This window comes from Leucoraja erinacea, chromosome 18 (genome assembly GCF_028641065.1).
Source record: "Leucoraja erinacea ecotype New England chromosome 18, Leri_hhj_1, whole genome shotgun sequence".
NCBI lineage: Eukaryota > Metazoa > Chordata > Chondrichthyes > Rajiformes > Rajidae > Leucoraja > Leucoraja erinaceus.
The window spans coordinates 9,751,686-9,776,438 of NC_073394.1; the positions used below are offsets into that span (position 1 = coordinate 9,751,686).

The 24,753-nt window shown below is 43.9% G+C and overlaps 1 protein-coding gene across 2 annotated transcripts in view; it reads left to right on the top strand.

Moving 5' to 3' along the window:
• Positions 1–24,753, top strand: part of LOC129705626 (doublecortin domain-containing protein 1-like) — a 296,861-nt gene that overhangs the window by 214,742 nt on the left and 57,366 nt on the right. For both annotated transcript variants that reach the window (XM_055649265.1, XM_055649266.1), the window contains 2 exons: positions 5,962–6,085; positions 8,380–8,561. In XM_055649265.1, the coding sequence (XP_055505240.1) occupies positions 5,962–6,085; positions 8,380–8,561 (306 nt within the window). The remainder of the gene's footprint in view (positions 1–5,961; positions 6,086–8,379; positions 8,562–24,753) is intronic.

The following is a 24,753-nucleotide window of genomic DNA, read 5'->3' on the forward strand; positions in this document are numbered from 1 at the left end:
AATTGCAGGTTAGCTTAAAGTGAGAATTTATCAAGCGGGTTTTCCCAAATCTCATCTCAGAAATTTGGAGGTAGACAAAAATGCTGGAGAAACTCAGCGGGTGAGGCAGCGTCTATGGAGCGAAGGAAATAGGCGCCGTTTCGGGTCGAGACCCTTCTTCAGAAATTTGGAATGGTTTCCAATGTGAAACACTGTTCCGTGAAGCAGTTAAATAGCTGGAGTTCAAATAACATTCAAAGCTGAAATTTGACTTTAAAGACCTGGGTGCCTGTTACAGCTTGGCTGATTTCAAATATTTTTTTAAATCTCCATTCGAAATTGGTAAAGTTTGCAGACTGGGCTGTCTTTGATTATGCGACCAGAAATATAAGCTTTTAAGTTGTATCAGTGTACTTCCATTGCTGAGCGAGCTGCACGCTTTGATCGTAATCCTGTTTCTTGAATTACAACCTGTTCTAAATCAATTGCCCACACATGGCACAGCAGTTGAGTCAGCACAGTGGCGCACTGTGCTGGCCGTGGCAGAGTGCCCACTACTCCCTCCAGGATTAGCTTTCGAGCAGATTTAAGCAGAGGCAAGTTGCTGCCGTACCATAGGGGAGATGAAGCTGGCCAACAAGTTATCTCACCTGCCTTATCAGCAGCAGCGATGGGAGCCAGAGCCCAGGTTGTCTGCCTACAGTCTCGAGTAAGGAGAGAGAGTGCGACATTCCAATACCAGGGAGCAGCAAGGGACAGAATCAAATCATACAACGTGAAGTGTTATAACATAAAACATCAAACAGTATAGTACAGGAATCGGCCCCTTGGCCTACATTGTGCCAAAAAAAATCCAAGATAAAATAATATCATCTGCCTACACATGATCAATACCCCTTCATTCCCAGCATATCCATGTGTCTCCCTAAAAGCCTCTTCGTCGCCACTGTCGTATCTGCCTTCACACCGCTCACCCACCAGGCACCCGCAACCGTTCTGTGTAAAATAAACTTGCCCCGCATTTCTTATCACCTTACCTGCTCGTATTTTATTGATCCAAATCATGGGGTCAATAGAACAGGGCTATGCCAGTCAGCTTTCGAAATGTTCAGTAAGACCATTGCACGGGGTAGATCACATTTACCAAGACAGTTTTGCACTAAGGCTGCTACATAAAACCAGACACCCAAGGATTTTCATGTTGCTTCAGAACCACACAATAAGTGGTAATAGATGCTTGCTTTCATTATTCTAAACACAGCTTGTACATACAATTGGCAAAGTGACATCTTTGGATACAATTTTTGCTGACATTTAGTACCTTAACACCATTATAAAATTTGACTCAAGCTGCAAACTCTGCTGTTTTTGAAAATGTTTTTCACAAATCCTTTTACTGCAATTAAGAGTGAGTGAGATTTGGCCAGTTAAATGCCACTGTTCCATTAAAAAAAGAAGTACATTAGCTTTCACATTAATATGGCTTGTATTGTGAGCATGACTGAACAGTTGCTTCATGCTTCAATCCTTTAAGTTAAAATGGGTAAATCAGTCCCTGATTCAAAAGTGATTCAAAATATTTTTAACTCGGGGTGAGGGTAAAATAGTTTTTTCATTGAAAGCATGGAATGGGCAGCTGCAATTTTTCAGACATTTCTGATTTAAAATGGAATTACTTTGACACTTCAGAAAGAAAAATTCTCAGGCTTCTCAAGATCCTGAATGGGAATGGGTCAATTTCGGTACCAGTATAGGCACATGGCAATGGGTTGAATGACCTCCTGTTAATGCGGAACATAGAACAGTACAGCACAAGAATAGGCCCTTCGGCCCGCAATGTCCGTGCCCAACATGATGCTACTTTAAACTAATCTCCTCTGCCGGCAAAAAATAGTGGACTTCCCATGGCCTCTTTTATTGCCCTTGTGATTCTCTTGCTCTTTTATAGTTTAATCCTCAGTTATTCATTCATTCATTCATTCATTCATTCATCTACCTTGTACTTCCTCGAGTATACCTTCATGCATTTTTCCTAGGTAAATATTGCCAGTCACGGAAGAATATATTTTGCAGTGTTATCTCTTGTTATCTTTTGTTATATTATGCTTGAGATGAATTATTGGCTTAAAAAGATGAATATAAATTTATATGTAAACCAAACCAACTGATGTATAAGCTCTCCAGATGGACAAGATGATTTCTGAAAAATACAGGCCATTCCTTATCCGAGATATTAGAAAAAAGTTCCTCAGAGAGAACCCAGAATGTACCACATTTTCTTCCAATTCTCTCGTAAAAGTTATTCAGAGCAGTTATGATTCAGAGAGTATTTAGTTGCAGTCTGAAGAAGGGTCTTGACCCGAAACGTCACCTATTCCTTTTCTCCAGAGATGCTGCCTGACCCGCTGAGCTACTCCAGGTTTTTGTGCCTATCTTCAGCATTGTTGCTTGGTAATTTCCGCAACTCCCCAAAGGCTCCATAATCCACTGACAGATTTCTTCTCCCTGCTTTCACTTATTTTCATTGCTAATCTTTTTCAGTTAGTTGTGAAGTTTTAACAGTGGAGAAGATATGTTTGGTGTGCTCACCACACCAAAAGCATTTCTCTAACAGGATATTTGACCCCAGGCATCCTGCCACTGGGCTAGTGATTTGATAGTGTTGCAAGGTTTATTTGTCTGACTGGAAATGGGATGTACCTGGAAGAAAGTGTTGTAACAACAATTTTATGGGTCATTTGTGCGAGTGTCATTCATCATGCAACACTCATTTTGGACGCAAGGAAAGGTTACGCTCCTCCTTCATATCATAGAAACATAGAAAACAGGTGCAGGAGTAGACCATTCGGCCCTTCGAGCCTGCACCGTCATTTAATATGATCATGGCTGATCATCCAACTCAGTATCCCTTACCTGCCTTCTCTCCATACCCCCTGATCCCTTTAGCCACAAGGGCCACATCTAACTCCCCCTTAAATATATCATATCTCATATCATATCATATCATATCATATCATATCATATCATATCATATCATATCATATATCATATCATATCATATCATATCATATCATATCATATCATATAACATATGACATGAATTAGGCCAAGGATAAGGGGGAATTCCTTTAGGACCGAGATGAGGAAAACATTTTTCACACAGAGAGTGGTGAATCTGTGGAATTCTCTGCCACAGAAGGTAATTGAGGCCAGTTCATTGGCTATATTTAAGAGGGAGCTAGATGTGGCCCTTTTGGCGAAAGGGATCAGGGGGTATGGAGAGAAGGCAGGGGTGGGATACTGAGTTGAATGATCAGCCATGATCATATTGAATGGCGGTGCAGGCTCGAAGGGCCGAATGGCCTACTCCTGCACCTATATTCTATGTTTCTGTATCATATCATATCATATCATATCTTATCAATTCATCATATCAATTCCACTCTCTGTCACCCATTTACTTTATGGCCTGATTTCCCAATCACCTCAACCCCCTGCCTACCCCTGACTTTCATTCACCAACTCTTGGAATCACCAACTCTGACCAAACCTACTGTGGGAGGCTGCAAAGCTTACCCTGCCTCCACACAATTAACATTATTAGCCATCAACCAGCACACCTCCCCATCCCTCCATGATACCCGGACAGTTCCCTAACCTTTGCTCAGATGCCAAATGGTGGACTGACTTCTGACCCTCTTTTCTCCGCAATCATCTTCTGACATTAGTTCCTAAGTTCTCGTAGCAGAATTAGGCCATTTGGCCAATCAAATCTACTCCGCCATTCGATCATGGCTGATCTATCTTTCTCTCTCAACCCCATTCTCCTGCCTTTACCCCATAACCTCTGACACCTGTACTAATCCAAACATCAGTGTCTGACATTGAAACGTTTATTGCCACACAACACACACACAGACATGCATTTTGGCATGCATTTTAGGGTGCCCTATAATTTCTGGGCCACTGTCTTTGCAAAACTGTCCTTTGAATTCTCTTAACACGTTGGTCATGCGGACATTTGCATTGTTGTTTCAATTGCAGAATAATAATAGCTGAAGCATGGTGAAATCTGGCTCGCAGGCCGTGAAGTGTCCTTAAAATGGAGAAAAAAATTAAGGAGAAGGGGTGTAGAGGACAGGGTTGTGACACAGGGAATGTTTAAAATAGTGTCATACTGCCACCATGTGGTACTTATATAGTGTCTCCCAGGTAAAGTAACTGCCCATAATTGTGTCGAGCTATCTGAATTCAAGTACGCAGGTTTGCCAAATGAACTTCAACCACTGCTAGTTTTGTCTACTTCATTTCATGTATCCCCTAGAAGTGTTTTCTTAAACATCAAAGATAATCAGCGACATTTTTGTGAGGTTTCATCTACAATGCAAATTTGGGGTAGAACAGGCCATTTAATCTCTCACACACGTCAACACACTACTCCAGCCCAGATGGAATGTTGTTTTAATGGTGTCTATACTGCTGACTGGTTAAAAATTCTCAATCAAACCTTTGGTTCCTGATGGGTTGACAAGTTTTGCATCCATATGGTGCTTATCTGTAGGATTTGATTTCGTAAATTGTGGATCTCACTTTTCATTATAGGTTGAAAACAACAATAACTTTACTTATTGTATTGCTTCATCTGCACCTCCATCTGTGCACTGTTTTTTGATACTGCTCTTGATTGCTTCATTTAGATTTCAAGGCTCATTTTTAGTTCCTATTGCAACAATTCCACTCACCCATTTATCCTTTATATTCCACGGAATTCTCTGCCTCAGAGGGTGGTGGAGGCCAGTTCTCTGGATACTTTCAAGAGAGAGCTAGATAGGGATCTTAAAGATAGCAAAGATAGAGTCAGGAGATAAGGCAGGTACGGGGTACTGATTTGGGATGATCAGCCATGATCACATTGAATGGCGGTGATGGCTCGAAGGGCCGAATGGCCTCCTCCTGCACCTATTGTCTATTGTATATTGTCTATTGAATACAATCCTCTTCTTTATCACAGAGTGCTGGGAGCTCAGCATGTCAGGCAGCAATTGTGGCCATTCTCCTCTAACTGCTACCATCAGGAAGAAAGTACAGGAGCCTTAGAATCACTACCCCCAGGTTCAAGAATAGGTTCTTCCCATCTGTCATCAGGCTCTTGAACCACCCCCACACAACCCTAACCAGGACCCTATCTCAACACCGAAGGACTATGGATTTTGTATAAGGATTTCACTACATTATTCGGCTTGCATTATTATGGTCTGGTTACCAAGTATAACATAATATTATTTATGTTATTTCTAAGTGCATATTTATTGTGGTGTTCAAGTAATTTGCCGGCAAAAGCTGCAGCAAGTAAGAATCTCACTGTTCCATTCCTGGTGCACATGGCAATTAAACACTATTGACATTCTTGACTTGATTCTTGCAAGGAAATGTACAGACAACGTTTCCTTTTGATGTTGCTTTGAAATCTCGAAGAAGAGTCCCGACCCAAAATGTCACCAGTCCATTTCCTTCCACAGAATACTGCCTGACCCACTGAGTTTCTCCAGCACTTTTTTTTAGCTCAGGATTCCAGCATCTGTATTCCCTTGTGTCTGCTCTTCATTAGCATTTATAGTCTAATCTTTGGAACGTTGTCCAGTGCAATTCGGTGCTGATGTAGGCTTGTGTTTCAGGTTGCGCGGAATGGTTCAAAACCCCGACGGTTGATGGGAAGAAGTTGGTCTTGGACTTGGAGATCACCATTCTCAGGCTCCTGTACCTTCTTCTCGACGGTAGCAATGAGATGCGAGCGTGGCCTGGATAGCATGATTTCTTTGATAATATTACACAGTCTCAAAACCAAAGTGTGTTTACGAGGCTTCGAGAACGTACCATGCAAATGTAAAACATTTAATGTTTATATTAGTGCTTCTGTATTTAATGAATAAAAATCCTGATTGATCTTGTTTTCAACATTAAAATAAAACATTGTTTCGTTAGGTGGGCCATCAAGCAGGAAGGGACTGCAAAACCAGGTCAATGGAAGAACTCAAAACTGGACAACCCTTTGTGGAACAAACTCACCTACATGTGGCCTGTGATGCCGGATGGTAGATTGAATGAGGTAATGGAGATGTTTCTGATCTATAGATAGTGTGGAGCATTGTCTTCATGGTTTATGTATTACATAAAACTTAGCAGTTTTTAGGGTAATTGGGTTTGGAAAAAATTGTATCTTGTCCCTTGTGTGTAGGATAGTGTTAGTGTTAGTGTGCGGGGATCGCTGGTCGGTGCAGACTCGGTGGGCCGAATGGCCTGTTTCTGCACTGTATCTCTAAACTAATCTGCACTCAGCTAGATACATCGAAGCCAATCACGAACTATAAGTCTCATGTTTACAGGCAGTTATAAGTCCCCTCAGATTGTCCTCCTAAATTTATGAGCAGCTACAGTATTGTGATCTAGATTTATCTATTTAGGCCATTCCTTCATGGTTGGTTGAGAGCAGCAATCCAGAACAGTTCTCAGTATCTCCAAATGATGAAAACATGGTCTAAAATAAACGCTGTAAGGGATTTGCTGGCATTTTTTGAAAAGTACATTGCAGTACAGTATATGCATGTGTATCTATATGTGTGTAAGAAGGAACTGCAGATGCTGGTTTAAACTGAAGATAGACACAAAAAGCTTGAACTCAGCGGGACAGGCAGCATCTCTGGAGAGAAGGAATGGGTGACGTTTCAGGTCGAGACCCTTCTTCAGACTGATTAGGGGTAAGGGAAACAAGAGATATGGACGGTGATGTGGAGAGATAAAGAACAACGAATGAAAGATATGCAAAAAAGTAACGATGAAAAAGGAAACAGGCCGTTGTAAGCTGTTTGTAGGGTGAAAATGAGAAGCTAGTGCAACTTGGGTGGAGGAGGGTTAGAGAGAGATGGGATGCTGGGGCTACCTGAAGTGAGATAAATCAATATTCATACCATGCGAAATATGAGATGGTGTTGCTCCAATTTGCATTTAGCCTCACTCTGACAATGGAGGAGACCGAGGACAGAATCTCCTGTGTAGGAACGGGGAAGAGAATCAAAGTGTTCAGCTACCGGGAGATCAGGTTGGTTCACGTGGGCTGAGCGAAGGTGTTCCGTGAAACGATCACCCAGTCTGCGTTGGGTCTCGCCGATGTATAAGAATCCACAGCTTGAACAATGGATACAGTAGATGAGGTTGGAGGAGGTGCAAGTGAACCTCTGCCTAACCTGAAAGGACTGTCGGGGTCCCTGGACAGAGTCGAGGGAGGAGGTACAGCAACTGGTGTCCCATCTTCTGCGGTTGCAGGGAAAGGTACCTGGGGAGGCGGTGGTTTGGGTGGGAAGGGATGAGTTAACCAGGGAGTTGCGAAGGGAACGGTCTCTGCGGCAGACAGAAAGGGGTGGAGATGGGAAAATGTGGCTAGAGGTGGGATCCCGTTGGAGGTGGCGGAAACTTCGGATGATTATGTGTTGTATGCGGCAGTCCTTTCAGGTTAGGTTCACTTGACCTCCAACTTAGCTCCTCCTCCAAACTCATCTATTGTATCCATTGTTCAAGATGTGGACTCTTGTGGCAATGAAATTTCGTTCAGACCAAAAGGTCTGAATGACAATAAAGGATACTTTGACTTTGACTTTTTATACATCGGCGAGACCAAACGCAGACTGGGCGATCGTTTCACGGAACACCTTCGCTCCGCCCGCCTGAACCAACCTGATCTCCCGGTTGCTGGACACTGTCATTCTCCTTTGCATTCCTACACAGACCTTTCTGTCCTAGGTCTCCTCCATTGTCAGAGTGAGGCTAAACCCAAATTGGAGGAACAACATTTCATATTTCGCTTGGGCAGCTTGCAGCCCAGTGGTATGAATATTGATTTCTCTCACTTCAGGTAGCCCCGGCATTCCCTCTCTCTCTATCCCTCCCCCACCCAAGTCACACTAACTTCTCATTTTCACCCTACAAACAGCTTACAATGGGCTGTTTCCTTTACCATCGTTACTATTTTGCATATATTTAATTCATTGTTCTTTATCTCTCCACATCACTGTCTATTTCTCTCGTTTCCCTTATCCCTAAACAGCCTGAAGAAGGGTCTCGAGCTAAAATGTCACCCATTCCATCTCTCCAGAGATGCTGCCTGTCCCGCTGAGTTACTCCAGCTTTTTGTGTCTATCTTCGTTATATAAATGTGTGTGTGTGTGTGTCTGTGTCTGTATGTGTGTGTATATGTGTGCTTGAGTGTGCATGCATGTATGCATGTGTATGTGGCGTGTGTATGGGTGTGCATGCATGTGTGTGTGCATGCTTGTGAGCATGTGTTTGCATGTTCTAGTGTGTGCGCATATGTGGGTAAAACCAAAATAAATATTTTTCTTTTAATAGGAATACGATTGGCCAATTGAAGGGTCCCTTCTCCCCAATGCTCCACCACTGACCAAGCCAATAACGAAGACTCATGGCGTATACGCACCCGTGAGATTAAAGGTTTTGAGGAACGGGGAGCAGGATAAGTCCAGGATACTAACAGTCACGGGACCGGATATCGCAAGCATGCTCAAGAAAACGTAAGACAGCAAAATATCTCTTTCACTTCAGTCAGTTACTGAATGCCAATGTGGTCACAGTTCCACCTGAACGTGCAGCACAGACAGTGTCCACACTGAAGTTCTGAAGATTCCATCTTTACATAGGTACTGGATGTGCGTTCTTCGTGACATTAGGCTTTTGCACTGTAAGAGCAAAGACCACGTACCTTGTAAGTGTAATTATTGATAGTGTTTCGAAATTGGATTAAAGTTATTTGACGTGGAACAAAAATGCCTCAGAATCTTTCAAAGGGATAAAAAATAGAGTCATAGAGTCATATACACCATGGAAACCAACCCTAAGTCATCAATGCCAACCAAAGTGTCCATCTGAGCTGGTCCCATCTTCCTACATTTGGCCCTTATCTCTTTTTCTTTCCATATACCTGTCCAAGTGTCTTCCAAGGATTATAATTGTACCCGCCTCTACAGCATCCTCCGTCAGCTCATTCCATGGAGGTATCACCCTCTGTGTATATAAGTTGCACCTTGTGCCCCTTTTAAATCTTTGGTCTATGGCCTCTCAACTTAAATCTATGTCCCTTAGTTTTAGACTCCCTTATCCTGACAAAGACTGGTAGCACCTGGGGAAGAAATGGATAGCTGATGATTGAAATGGATCCCTCATTCAGTCATCTCTTTATCTCTTTAGACTTTAGAGATACAGCGCAGATACAGGCCCTTTGGACGACTGAGTCCATGCTAACCAGCGATCATCAGCAGTACACTAGCACTATCCTATACAGTAGGAGCAATTCACAATTTTACCGAAACCAATTAACCTACAAACCTGTATGTCTTTGGAGTGTGGGAGGAAACCGGAGCACCCGGAGATAACCCACGCAGTCACAGAGAGAACATACAAACTCTGTACAGACAGCACCCGTAGATAGGATCGAACCTGGGTCTCTGACGCTGTAAGGCAGCAACTCTACAGCTGCTCCACTACGCCGTCTGCTGCTTTAACAGTAATCCATAACTATCATGTTCTTCTTCCTGCGTATGGGGTGCACAGCCTAAAGTTGTAGGACAACTTGTTCCATTTGATCTTATTTGATTGTGCACACCAGGTTGATTGCATTTGTCGAAACAGGGCAGACCGCGTGAAGGTTGCAATCTCCCACCCCAATATCATGTTAAACCAACTAGATGATATGGGTAGCCGCTATCAGTTCCTCATTCAGATTATAAATTTAACTCCCAGCTCTTGAATTCATCATCAGTACAGTCAATAAGAAGCCGTTAATAATCAATTCAACCCCCCCCCCCCCCCCCCCCCCCCCCCCCCCCCCCCCCCACCCCACCTCAACTGTGGGTCCCTCTCTGTTATTTTGTATCTGGATTAAAGTTTCCGCGTTGGTCTTCCAGCCAGAATTGGCACTAATTCAAGAGTGAAAACGGATAAAGGAGGAAGGAACCTTTCGCTGCTTTGATTTAGTACGACACAGCATATACCTCTGTGTCCAATTGTGTAACAAATAGAATGATGCAAAATTTAAGGAAACTATTTGGTCCATTATCCCTCTGCCGGCATTTTACACAGATCGAGATTACATTGGCATCTCTGAAGCCAGCTCCTAGGGGAGGGTACCACAGTACAACACTGTTCCGGTTTCAGTGGAGTGTTGCTGCTGAATGAATCAAAGAGATAATGATGGGGACCAGAGTGCTCCAAGGATGGGTCAGAGGAACCTGGTTTAAAGTTTTGAGATACAGCATGGAAGCAGACCTTTCAGCCCACCGAGTCCGCACCGACCATCGATCACTCGTCGATACTAGTTCTATGTTATCCCACTCATACATTCATTGCACACTGGGGGCAATCTACAGAGGCCAATTAACCTTCAAATCCGTAAGTCTTTTGGATGTGGGAGGAAACCAGAGCTCCAGGAGAAAGCCCATGCAGTCTCAGAGAGAATGTGCAGACTCCACATGTCATATTTTGGTGGCTTTCCACTTGCAACTGATTGACCTTGAAATGAACTCTAGTATAATCTAGCACAGAGAACGCTGCTCTTAGGCAAGGTTTACTAATTTAAATTAATTTACGAATTTAAAGGAAATACTAATTTATGAGGGACAGTTGTATAATCTATAATGGTATACTAGTGAATGTTTGGTGGAAGATTTGAGTGTTGAGTGTTTAACTGAGTGTTTAATGTGATTAAAGGCATTCTTCAGATAAATGAGGATAAGGTACTTCTGAGGTGGGGATTCTAGAACAAGAGATCATAATCTTACAATTTGATCTAGGTTGTTTAGTATAATGTTGACAAAACCTATCCATCAGTCAGAGAGTAGAAGTCTGGAATTTAAGGCTGGGAATAATAGAATATTGGAGGTTGATAGTTGTTTGCAACCACAGTGCTGGTGAATCTCTTATTCCTTTGGAGGTGCATTGGAACTGACCAATCTTTCCAAAACACTTTAGTCCTCACTATCTACAGTACATAGAAACAGATGACCAGGCAGCTTCTCAAGCCTTTACTCCCAATCAATTACATCGCCATTTTAACAATAAGGTTTCAGAAACCTCAATACCGTTCTCTCGCAAAAAGTTACCACCATCTATGTTGAAGTTTTTAGTTATCTTCAGCCACAGTTCCTTGGTGAATCACAATTCTAGAGTTGCACCCTCATTTTGATGAATACATTTCTTGACAGCATTACAATGTAAATTTTAAGATTATCTCCCCTTGTACTGGATTCTTTCACTAGACTGTGCAGTTCCGGTTTGTGGCATTACAGGAAGATACAGAATGGAGGCTTTGGAGAGTGCTGAATAAATTTACTGGAATGCAACGTGGTTTAGAGGACATTAGCTATAACAAGTGGTTCGACAAACTTGGATTGTTTTCTCTGGAGTGTTGGAGGCCGAGGGGAGACCTGATTGAAGCATATAAAATTATGAAAGGCATAAATGCATAGACGCATAGAGCAGTTCGCTTTAATGTGAGAGGGGGCAAAATTTAGCAGAGGATGAGCAGGGGAAGATTTTTACATAGAGAGTGGTGGGTGCCTGGAATGTGCTGCCACTATTGTATCTGTGGAGGCAGATACAATAGTGGTATTAAAGAGGCTTTTAGATAGGCACATGTCTGTAGGTGGAATGGAGGGATACGGATCATGTGTAGGCAAAGGACATTAGTTTAACTTGGTGTCATGTTTGGCATGGACATTATGGCCAGAAGGGGTAGGGTTGGGGTTTGTTCCTGTACTGGACTGTTCTGGTTTCGAGAGGAATTAACTTTATCTTCCAAATCAATTCCTTTAATAATCATAAATACTTAGATCTCTACATTAAGGGAGTACCAGTGTAGAATATAAAATTTGCCTTGTAAATTAACCTGTTTAACCTGTTTAAAAAAAGTGAATTCCCCCACGTTACAGTAGATAGTGCTACCAATTATTTATTGTCAGGCCAGTTGTCACCCATGGGGAGATTGACCAGTACAACGTTGTGCAAAATTCCCCTCAGCAGGGTTGATGTGTCAGTCACAATATAATCATGTGTGCTATGTCTATCTTCCCAATTACCAAAAAAAACTGGTGTAAACCTTTGTATATCAGGTACAGCAAAGTAACAACTCAAATCCCATGGCAGATCAGAAAAGAAAGTGAATGAAAGAATTGCATCAAGAGTTTCATCAGAGGTGAAGTATTGCGTACAGTTTTGGTCTCCAAATCTGAGGAAGGACATTATTGCCATAGAGGGAGTGCAGAGACGGTTCACCAGACTGATTCCTGGGATGTCAGGACTGTCTTATGAAGAAAGACTGGATAGACTTGGTTTATACTCTCTAGAATTTAGAAGATTGAGAGGGGATCTTATAGAAACTTACAAAATTACAAAGGGGTTCTTAAGGGGTTTCCGGGATGTCGGACTGTCTTATGAGAAAAGACTGGAATAGGCCGGCTAGATGGCCAAGTCCAGGACAAGGGGTCACAGCTTATGGATAAAGGGGAAATCCTTTAAAACCGAGATAAGAAGAACTTTTTTCACGCAGAGAGTGGTGAATCTCTGGAACTCTCTGCCACAGAGGGTAGTTGAGGCCAGTTCATTGGCTATATTGAAGAGGGAGTTAGATGTGGCCCTTGTGGCTATCAGGGGGTATGGAGAGAAGGCAGGTACGGGATACTGAGTTGGATGATCAGCCATGATCATATTGAATGGCGGTGCAGGCTCGAAGGGCCGAATGGCCTACTCCTGCACCTAATTTCTATGTTTCTATGTTTCTATGAATCTGTGGAATTCTTTGCCACTGAAGGCCGTGGAGGCCAAGTCAATGGATATTTTAATGGTGGAGATTGATAGATTCTTGATTAGTGCGGGTGTCAGGGGTTATGTGGGGAGAAGGCAGGAGAATGAGTTCTGAGTTGGATCATCTGAGTTGGATGATCAGCCATGATCATATTGAATGGCGGTGCAGGCTCGGAAGGCCGAATGGTCTACTCCTGCACCTATTTTCTGTTTCTATGAATGGGGTTGAGAGGGAAAGGTAGATCAGCCATGCTTGAATGGCCGAGTAGACTTGATGGGCTGAATGGCCTAATTCTGCTCCTATAACATGAACTTATGAGCATATAAACAAAACCAGGGAAGTGCATCAATGTAAAGAATTGGCTGGCAACGTGGGCGAACACTTGCATAATGCATTTTTGACACTGGAACATGTGGTGAATTACTGTGCTCGAAGAGCAAACATTGTAGAGAGTAAATAAATAATGTATGCAACCCAATAAACAGATGTAACTCGAAGAAACATTTGGGTATGACAGCCGTCACACATCAGATTGACAGTTGAATGTAAATACCACATATATATGACATGCACCCATGATTAGTGTAGTTAGAGAGTGGAACAAACACAAAACGTGTGCTCTAGTAGTTAGTCACTGGTTCATTTTGCTCCTGGTGCTGCTGTATAAATGGTTAGAATAAGAATCTCTGCAGATTACAAACTGATTACAATATAAAGAATGGGCTTTGCATGAAGAAGAAAAAAAAGTATGGTTTGCACGAAGAGAGATATTGGACAGAGCCAAACCAGAGTCGTAACTGTGAGCTAAGATCAGATTCAGATCAGATTCAAACTTTATTGTCATTGTGCAGTGTACAGTACAGAGACAACGAAATGCAGTTAGCATCTCCCTAGAAGAGCGACAGAATATGAGCAATAAATAAATATGTTTACGTGCATACAGTCATAGTAGTGCAATTATTTTTTTCCTGGTGGAAGGGGTGTCCGGGGGGGGGGGGGGGGGGTGGTGATTGGCAATCACCGAGGTACAGTGTTGAGTAGTGTGACAGCCGCAGGGAAGAAGCTGTTCCTGGACCTGTTGGTCCGGCAACGGAGAGACCTGTAGCGCCTCCCAGATGGTAGGAGGGTAAACAGTCTGTGGTAGAGGTGAGAGCAGTCCTTGACGATGCTGAGCGCCCTTCGCAGACACCACTTGCTTTGGACAGACTCAATGGAGGGGAGTGAGGAACCGGTGATGCGTTGGGCAATTTTGGGCAACAGTGTTGGTGGCCAGAGTGGCAGTATGAGCCACCAAGTTCAGGAACAGCTACTTTCTCTCAACCATCATGTTCTTGAATCGAAAATAGACAGAAAGTGCTGCAGTAACTCAGCAGGTCAGGCAGCATCCCTGGAGAAAAAAGGATGGGTGACTTTTCGGGTCAGGACCTTTATTCTGACTGAAAGTATAGGGGAGGGAACTGGAGGTAAGAAAAGGCCGGAACAAAGCAGGGCCGACAACAGACAACAGATGACCAACGAAGGATGGAGCCCATAATGTTCTTGTAACACGATTCTTGAACCAATTTGCACGACCCTAATCTGATGTCAACCTTTTAATTCCAAAATCCATCTAAATAATTGAATTTGGAACGCAACAGAGCAGTTTGAATCACCTCTTGCAATATCATGGACTTTTTTTAAATTTCAGAGTTTTACACTAATACAGAATACAGAACATAGAACAGTATAGCAGAGGAACAGGCCCTTCAGCCCACAATATTTGTGCTGAACATGAAGCCAAGACCAAATCTTATTTGCCTGTACATAATCCATATCTCTCCATTCCCTGCATATCCATATGTCCATTCAAAGTCGTTTAAATGCCACTATTGTATCTGCCTCAACCACCACCCCTGTCAGCACGTTCTTGGCACTCACTGCCCTCTGTGCAAAAAAACGTGCCCTGCATATCTCCTTTAAACTTAAAGTTCTGCCCGCTAGTATTTAGTTCCATCCTGGGGAAAAGGTTCTGACTGTCTACCCTTCATGTGCCTCTCATTATTTCATTTACATCTATCAGGTCTTTCCACAACCTTCTGCATTCAGCGAAAACGATCCAAGTCTGTCCAAACTCTCTCTGTGTAGCTAACATTGCCTGATCCAGGAATCATTCTGGTAAACCTCATCTGCACCCTTTCCAAAGCCTCCACATCCTTCCTGTGAGGGGGTGACCAGAAGTGCATGCAATACTCCAAATGCGGCCTAACCAAAGTCCATCAGGAAGGCTGGAGGTATCGTTGAGGATGCTTGCTTTCCCTTCTCATTCCCTTCTCATTCTTCTACCTTCTGGGAGATGATACAGGTGCTTGAAAGCCCGGACATCCAGACTAAGAACAGCTTCTTCATCCTGGTATTAAATTCCTGGACTGATCACCTCTTGCTCACCCCCCCAGCTCCCCCCACCCCCCCCCCCTTCCTACAGATGCTGTCACGTACTCTTAAGGGCCTGTCCCACGAGCATGCAACTCCATGCGGCAAGCGCGACCTAACGTGGTCGCTTGAGCTGTACTGCCTCGCGTGGCCGGTCCCACTTCGATCGCCGGAGCCATATGGAGTTGGGTGGACATCGCGCGGGGTCCAAAAAACTGACCTGTTCAAAAATTCCGCGCGGCAACGGCCTGCCGGCCTGCAGCCGCCTCGACGGGCATACGCAGCGTCTTGACGCCGTACGTCAAACGCGAACGTCCAGCGGACTTCGCTCGAACTTCACGTCACTCACTCGACCTACGCGCGGCCCCCGCATCCGGTTTGGTCGCGCTTGCCGCATGCAGGTCGCATGCGGGTGGGACCAGCCCTGTACGGGGATCACTCGACATCGGCGCGGCCCCCGCTTCCGGTTTGGCCGCGTTTGCCGCATGCAGGTCGCATGCTCGTGGGACAGGCCCTGTACACTTAACTCAACTTCATTCATTTATTTTGTTATTGCACTTTGGTGCTCTTTTTGCACCACCTCAGACTGCTCAACAATCTTCCACCATTCAGTGGTTGTGCAATTATCATTATATTTATCGTTGTATCGATCATTATCATGCATATTGTTTACTCTATGAGCTTCATGCAAACCAGGAATTTCATTGCACCCTGGTGTGCATGACAACAAACCGATCTGACTTTGACTCCAACTGTACGAATTACTACTTCATTACCCAGTTGGTCTCCTTTTAAGATGGGAATTTCCACAGATTTCGGACCTCGTGCTGAATTCAAAGAGAGGAGGTCCATATTTGGAGAAAGGTCAAGTTTTAATTGTGTGAGTGTACATGCGAGCGTGTGGGTATGTATATGTACATATATGTGCCTACATGTATGCATGTGTGTTTGTGTGTGAATGTTTGTGTGTACATATGTGTGCATTTGTATGTGTGTCATTTGGACCCATGCGTACATGTATGTGTGTTTTAGGGGTGCGTGCACCACGAGCATGTGTGTTTTTTACTTTTTCACTTGTGATATTTGTTTAACTTTTTTTCCTTGTGCAATTGTAGTTTCAGGCAGGACCTGAATGATTGATTGTAAATGTATGTGAATGTTGAAGCAATTTGACTGAGGGCAAGCTTGGGATGATGGCCTTGCACTCTCAATGCTGCCTTTGACACTGCACTGGGTACCAGCTTCGGAAGAGCCGCTGTGCTGCGCTGCATCTTGCCAAGTTCTGTGAGCCATGCTTCAGGCAGAAGATCACCCCTTCGACTGCATGGGGAGAGACAGTGTGATCCTGGAAACAGGCAAGTATCAAGCTTGGGGCAGCAGAAGATCTTTCCCAAACAGAAGCTGGAAAGAAGCGAGCGTGCACTCATGCAGGAAGACAAAGTTTACCTTGGGCTAAAAGTGGATGCACATGGACTGCAGCCAGTCGAAGAATAAAATGGAAGCAATCGCGAAGGCAAGGAAATTTGTGACCATTGCAGGACTCGCTTCATTCCCTGCCACAGGACAAGACTATGCTGGATGTTTGCCAGCAGCATTGACAGTATCGCAACAGGTTCCGAGGAATATAAGGAGTAGAATTGGGGCAAGGAAGAGCAAATCACAAATATCTTTTGTAAGAAGAATCTTGGAGGTGAGTCCTTGTCGGTTTACTACATGGAAACTTGCATGTGATTCTTTATATCGTTACGTCAAAACCGTCATTGTCATGTAATCAAAGGTAATGGGCAAGGAAAACACATTTGAATTTGCACTCTGTACATCCACAAAATGTGAGGAAAAACTGTGCTGAAATTTAGAAAGAGACATTAAGAATAGAGCTTAAAATAAAATGTAATAGCGGATGTAGAGTCAAGGTTACCAGATAATAATTCAGCTTAGTGGCTGGAAGCATTCTATTCACAATGAAAATAATAGAAAATGGTTTTCTACTTACACTTGCAGTCAGTCCACAAGGAGTGCAGAGAGAAACCTTTACCTTGTGAACTTTAGTCCTTACCATGTTCTCCAACCCCTTTCAATAACTCTGAGATATAATCCATTGATTGTTCATATGCCTGTACACTACTGCTGGGATCTGTTGCTTTGCAATCTATTTCCTGGGACTCTTTATAAAAGGATGTGCCTTTAGGAAAGAAACGAGGAAAAATTTCTTTAGTCAGAGGGTGGTGAATCTGTGGAATTCGTTGCCACGGATGGCTGCAGAGACCAAGTCAATGGATATTTTTAAGTCAGAGATTGATAGATTAGTGATTAGTACAGGTGTCGGTTTAAGGGGAAAAGACAGGAGAATGGGGTTGAGGGAAAAAGAGATCAGCCATGATTGAATGGCGGAGTAGACTTGATGGGCCAAATGGCCTAATTCTGCTCCTATCACTTAAGAATTTATGAACTTCTGTTCATAAGGAATTTCCAACAAACAGATAAATTCCAACTCAAGTCTCCTTCTGTTCATAATGTTGTAAAACCGACAGATCTTTCAGCACACCTTCTTTGAGAGGCCACAACTTCAGAGAACAGCTAAAGGAAATACTTTGGCAGGATGAATGACACCACTGACTTAATTGACACTCAAGCTTGCCTGTTGGGATTTGACCTGTCATTGGGGCTTTTATGATGAGGAAAGGTCTCTATTCCATCAAATGTAATCGTTGGATTCTTCGAGATAACCCAGTCTGGTGGTGCTGTGCAAGCCAAGGGTGAGGAAGTGCCTGCCGAAAAACAGCAGTGGTGGGTTACGTCAGGTCATCAGGATTCTTGTGCAAGAAGGATACTGAGTTGGATGATCAGCCATCATCATATTGAATCGCGGTGCAGGCTCGAAGGGCCGAATGGCCTACTCCTGCACCTTTTTCTATTTCTCTATGTTTCTATGCAGATACTGGTTTACACTGAAGATAGACACAAAATGCTGGAGTAACTCAGCGGATCAGGCAGCATCTCTGGAGATTATGGAGAGGTGAAGTTTCGGGTGGAGACCCTTCTTTAGACTCTCTGTCGGGCCATGGTCCCAGGGGTGAGTAGGAGGATGTGTCGGAGAGCTGGCGCTTGGTCTCAGCCCGGTCAGCTCGCCAAACAACCATGGCAACTTCCTTGATGGCGTGGTTGATGATAATAGAAACATAGAAAAAATAGAAAATAGGTGCAGGAGGAGGCCATTCGGCCCTTCGAGCCGGCAACGCCATTCATTGTGATCATGGCCCTATCAATAACCCATGCCTGCCTTCTCCCCATATCCCTTGACTCCACTAGCCCTTAGAGCTCTATCTATGATGTCTCTACAATGTTGGGGTTGCTGCAGACTGAACCGAGGGCTGTACATTCAGAGGGGGTGAGTTTAAAGTAGGTAAGGAGAGTCACAAAGTTAAGGTGGTTGATGTCACGTCGGCATTAGAAATGAAGAGGTCTAAAGACGGTCCGGGGGAGCCCAAGAGGAAGGGGACCCGGTGGAGACGGGAGAAGGGTCAAGGAAGAAGCTTCAAGGATGCTATTGCTTAGCTCAGAATATTTGCAAATACAGGTACTAATAAATCCCAGTGAGTAACAGCGAGTGTTTGCTTCCCGGATCCTCCTATTAAAAAGTGAATTAATGAACGGACCTGTGTTTTGGTCAGGTAATGCGTGTTGTGCCTTTAGAATCTGATTCAATCCACATTCTTAATACAAGCCCATGAAAACCATGTTACAAATTAGCCTATAAAGCAAACCCAAGCCTGAAATTGAAATCTCTGATGCATGGATTTTAGTATCAAATATTATATGAATGCAGCCTGTGATAACTAAAACCTTTTGAACATTTTCTGAGCACTTTGAGGAAAACAAATCATTTACGTGTCGTGTCAAGTAAATACAACGGCTGCACTTTTCATGCTGCCACAGGCTCTGACACAGGAAAACCATTCCATTATTTTCATTAATTCACATTGTGTCACTTTGTTCTTCTGCATGGACTTTACCCTTGTTATCCTGCCTCTTTCATCGCATCACCTTACACTAAAGAGGAACAAAATGGTGCATGCCATTTGTGCCCTCACTGAGCTGTTAGGAACACATATAAGATGTTAATATGTTGCTATTATCTTGTTTTTTGCTTGTTATATCAAGTGAATGCACAGTGGCACAGCGGTAGAGTTGCAGCCTCACAGCATCAGAGACCCAAGTTCGATCCTGACTATCTGGAGTTTGCACGTTCTCCCCGTGACTGCATGGATTTTCTCCCGGTGCTCCGGTTTCCTCCGATGTTCCAAAGGTTTGTAGGTTAATTGGCTTTTGTAAATTTCCCCTAGTGAGTGTAGGATGCGATAGTGGATAGTGGAGCCAGTGTGTGGGTGATCACTGGTCGGCATGGACTCGGTGGGCCTGAGGACCCGTTTCCACGCTATAGCTCTAAATGACACTAAACTAAATGGTTAGCCCATAATGCAGTGTGAATATCTGCGAATGGCCTACAGCACAGCAGAGGGGGCTTATCTGAAGCCTAGAGTAAATGGGGAGAAAATGTTCAGTTATTTCAGATTTCCCAGTAATTCTCCTTTATCCCCTTCTATAACAGATGTACGTTTATGGCACAACTGCAGGTATTGGCTCTGGATCAGTCAGAGTTTAGATTAGGCCATGTCTGCTTCAAGCCACAAAGCTGCTGTTTTGAATCCTGCTCCAGAGTCACACTGTGCACAAACCTTGCTGACACTGCACCGTAAATTTGAGGAAGAGCTTTTGAGGAAAGCGATTTAAATAAAGAAGCCTTCTTTGAAAGATCTCAGATCAACAAAAATCTCGTGACATTATTTTGATGACCAGCAAGCCCTAGCACCTCAGTACCCTGAATTTGTGTTTATCCCTCAACCTACATCATTAAACAGCAGATAACCTGGTCATTATTACATTGAGAGAAGGTAGACACAAAATGCTGGAGTAACTCAGCAGGTGAGGCAATATCTCTGGAGAAAAGTAATGGGCGACGTTTCGGGTCGAGATCCTTCTTCAGACTCTTCAGTGGGTCTGAAGAGGGGTCTCGACCAGAAACGTCGCCCATTCCTTTTCTCCAGAGATGTTGCCTCATCCGCTGAGTTACTCCAGCATTTTGTGTCAACCTTCGATTTAAACCAGCATCTGCAGTTCTTTCTTACGCATTACATTGAGAGGGTTTGACGTGTGCAATTTACCTATCATATTTCCCATATTGTAACATTAACCACATATCAGAAGTACGCCCTTGCCTATGAAACAGTTTGAAGGATCCCAAGGTCATGATAACTTGCTTTATTTAATTGATTGTTTGAAAGATACAACATGGAAACAGAACTTCCAGCCCACTGAGTCCATGCTGACGACCAGTCACCATTCCCATCAATACTATGTTATCCCATTTTCACATCACCTCCCTGTACATTAGGGGCAATTTAAAGAGGCCATTTAACCTACAAGTCCGCACGTTTTGGGAACGTAGGAGGAAACCGGAGCACCTGGAGAAAAATCATTCGATCACACACAAAAATACACAAACTCCACACAGAGAGCACCTGAGGTCAGGATCGAACCCGGGTCTCTGGCGATGTAAAGCAGCAACTACATCACTGTGCCGCCCACTGAAATTTGCTTACACGTTATTAGCTAGTTGATATTTTCGGTAAATGATGGCTTTTGATTATGAGAATTGGGTGGTTGTTTAACCTGGGTTTATTTTGAAAAACATTATTCACCCAAAGTCGATTCACAGCATCATCTGTAAAATCCCTGCATGGAACTGGTATAATGTAAACTCAGATCAAACACAGGCACGAGTTCAAACAGAATACATGTGCTGAGTTTATTTTTATACAATAACTTTTTAATGACATGTGAAAACTTCTAAATTATGCAGTGCTTATTAATTCCCACACCGAGAATCCTCCAGACTCTCCTATTTGAAGTGTGTAAACTTTGACTGTAAGCTGGGGCCAGCAGTTGATGCTTTGAAGTGGTGCAGTCATTTGATAGGTAGAAGGCATATTGACCAAGGTATAAACATTTGTGATCGTCATGAACCAGATGTTGTCTCCATGTTGCTAACTTGGTGTTTCCTGGCCTATTGTAACTTTTGTTCCGACCTCCAACATTAATTTAGTTTAGTTTAGTTTAGTTTAGAGATACAGCGCAGAAACAGGCCCATCGGCCCACCGGATCCGCGCCGACCAGCAATACCCGCACACTAACACTATCCAGCACACATTAAGGGCAATTTACAATGATACCAAGCCAATTAACCTGCAAACTTGTACGTCTTTGGAGTGTGGGAGGAAGCTGGAACTCACAGAGAAAACCCATGCGGTCATAAGATGCAGATTCCGTACAGACAGCATCCGTAGTCAGGATCGAACCCAGGTCTCTGGCGCTGAAAGGCAACATCTCTACTACTGCGCCACCGTGCCACCCTGTCTGTAATAAAAGGTGCCGCAATATATCTTCCTGCTTTTAATTGTAAATACATGTTTTTTATATTCTTTAACATCACGCGTTTCAGTAGTGTATGATTAACCCTTTCCAATTTCAAGGAGTAATGGTGATTTTGGACATAAGATATAATACAGAACATTGTGACACCCAAAATCGGTGTACAGATGGAGAGTCGACTGCCAAGTTATTTTGGCGTAGGTTTTTAAAGTGCACTGTGGTGAACATTTATGAATTTCCAGCAATGTCTTCCAGGAATGATGAACACAATCCATAACATTTCAACATAATACAGTATAGGTACAAAAATATAAAACCCTGTTATAAATTGATAGAAAACCTCCTAGCTGCACCTTTAAAATCACTTTGCTTAATTAGAAAACACTTCTATAGGAATCATCTCTAACATGGAGATGACTCTATATTCCCCTGTATCATTTATCGTTCAATTTAGACCTTGAACCCTGATTCAAACAAAACAATGTCTCTTTATTTATTCTTTCTCCTGCTCACCCGCTAAGTTCATCATGACTTTGTGCATTATGTAGCAAAGATACCAGGTTGACTTCTCGCAAAGGTTAGGCCTGTATTGTAGTTTATCAGAGGAGGTTTTTCCAGATTTCCACTACAGCACCCATTGTGATTCAAAGTGCTTCATAACATTAGTGTGAATGGCCCCAGTTATGCTGCAGGCAAGTAGAGGGCCTGTCCCACTTGTGTGTCGTTTGAGCGGCATTTAGTCGACAGCCGAAAAAGAGGTTGTTGCGTCGTGACGCGTGGTGAGTCGTGGTGATGCATGTAGTGACGCGGGATGCTTCCCTGTTGCCCCAGGGTTTTGGAACGTTCAAAATCCTGGGGCTACATTTGGGTGTCTCATCATGTCATGTGCCCTGTCACACGCTGACGTTTGCTGTCCCGTGGGTGACGCCCAATTCGGGTTAGGGTTAGGGGTTAGGGACCACAGATGGGCTGTAAAATATTCTCCCTTCAATGCATGGATTTTAAACATTAATATATTACAATTAATACAATAAAATCAATTTTGCAAATGAAAAGATGTCTGAGTCGTTCAGTTTTATTTATAGATGCATTGGTCCGCTTCCAGATCCGATCATCATCTCTTTTCACAGGGATGGATTCAGTGAGCGTAGACTGAACTCCCCTCTCCCCTCTTCCCCTAACCCTCCTTCTCCACTCCCCCCTACCCTTCTCCCCTCCCCTCTCCCCCTCCCCCTTCTTCCCTTCCCCCCTCTCCCTCCCCTTCTCCCCCCTCCCCTCCTCCACCTCCCCCCCCACTTTCCCTGATGCCCCTCATTTGTGGACCCAGCCTTTGACAGCTAGATCCCATTAATAGTATTGCACAAAGGCCACAACATCTGTTTTATTAACATTGACTATGGGATAAATGCAAACTTTGGGAACAATACGCCCCGCCTCCCCCTCTCCGCCCCCTCGCCTTGCTTCAAAATGGGTGGTGGGTATTTAGACTCAGTGGCCGTAGCAGGTGGGTGGCACTGGTACATTGATAACATTGCCTGTACCCAGTTGAGAAGCCCGCTGCTTTGGGGGTTTGGAGAGACCATTGGGAGAGAGATCTGCCCCTGGGACAACTCGTGGCCAGCAGTTTAGTTCCCATAAGGAGCAGGCAGAACATTGGGGGTTCGAGTCCAACCCCTGGGGCCCCCATGCCACATTTAGTACAGAGATACAGTGCCCTGCGGCCCACCGAGTCCGCACCGACTAGCGATCTCCCGCACTATCCCACACACGCTAGGGACAATTTATACTTATATCAAGCCTATCAACCTAGAGTTAGTGTTACGGTTATGGTTACGGTTAGGGTTTGGGTTAGGGTTGGGGTTAGGGTTAGGGTTAGGGTTAGGGTTAGGGTTTCCTCCCGTACTCCAAATGCGCACAGATTTGTATAAATTGTCCCTAACGTGTATGGGATAGTGTGCGGGGAATCGCTGGTCGCAGGCTGGGTCCACAAATGGGGGGGCATTGGGAAAGTGGGGGAGGGGGGGAGAGAATGGGAGACGGGAGGGAGAGGGGATGTGAGGGGAGGGAGTAGTTGATAAGGGGGAGAAGAGTGGAGCGGGGAGAAGGGAGGAAGAGGAGGGAAGGGTAGGGGGAGAGAGAGGGGAGGGGAGAGAGAGGTAGGGGGAGATGGGGAGGGGGAGGGGAGAAGGAGGGATGAGGACAGGAGGGAGTTCAGTCTACACTCACTGAATCCATCCCTGTGAAAAGTTATAGAGACGGTGATCGAATCTGGAAGCGGACCAATACAAATAAAATGGAACGACTCAGACATCTTTTCATTTGCACAGTTGAGTACAGGAAAGATGTGGCGGTTTCAGAGAGGGTGCAGAAGAGGTTTACCTGAATGCTGTCTGGATTAGAGGCTATTATCTATAAGGAGATATTGGACAAATTTGAACCGTTTTCCCTGGTCTATTGGAGGTTGAGAGAAGACTTGTGAGAAACATATAAAATTATGAGAGGTCTTGGAAGGTTAGAGAGCGTCCTTATTCCAGTGTGGAAATTTCAAAGACCAGAGGGCGTAGCTTTAAGGTCAGAGGTGCAAAGCTCAAAGGAGAGTTGTGATTTGTGTGTGGCAAGTTTTTTATACAAAGAGCAGTGGTGCCTGGTACGGCTACTGGGATGGGTGGTGGTGGAGGCAGATACTAGAGTGACATTTAAAATGTGTTAAGATAGGCACAAGTAGGGAACGGAGGGATATGGATCATATGCATTCAGAGGACGTTAGTTTAACTTGATGACATGTCCAGACCGGACAGTGTGGGTCAAAGTCCCTGTTCTTGTGCTGTAATATTCAGTGTTTATTTTCCTTGTCAATGCTGGATCTAAACAGATTCCCCTTGAGAGAGTGGAAAAGTCACTGTGTGTTCCTTCCTCCCCATGTTTACTGTGCCTCAAGATGAGAAACATATTGTCTAATTATTCTAATCTGGCAACTTGAACATCTGTGACTGACATGCTAGACATTATAT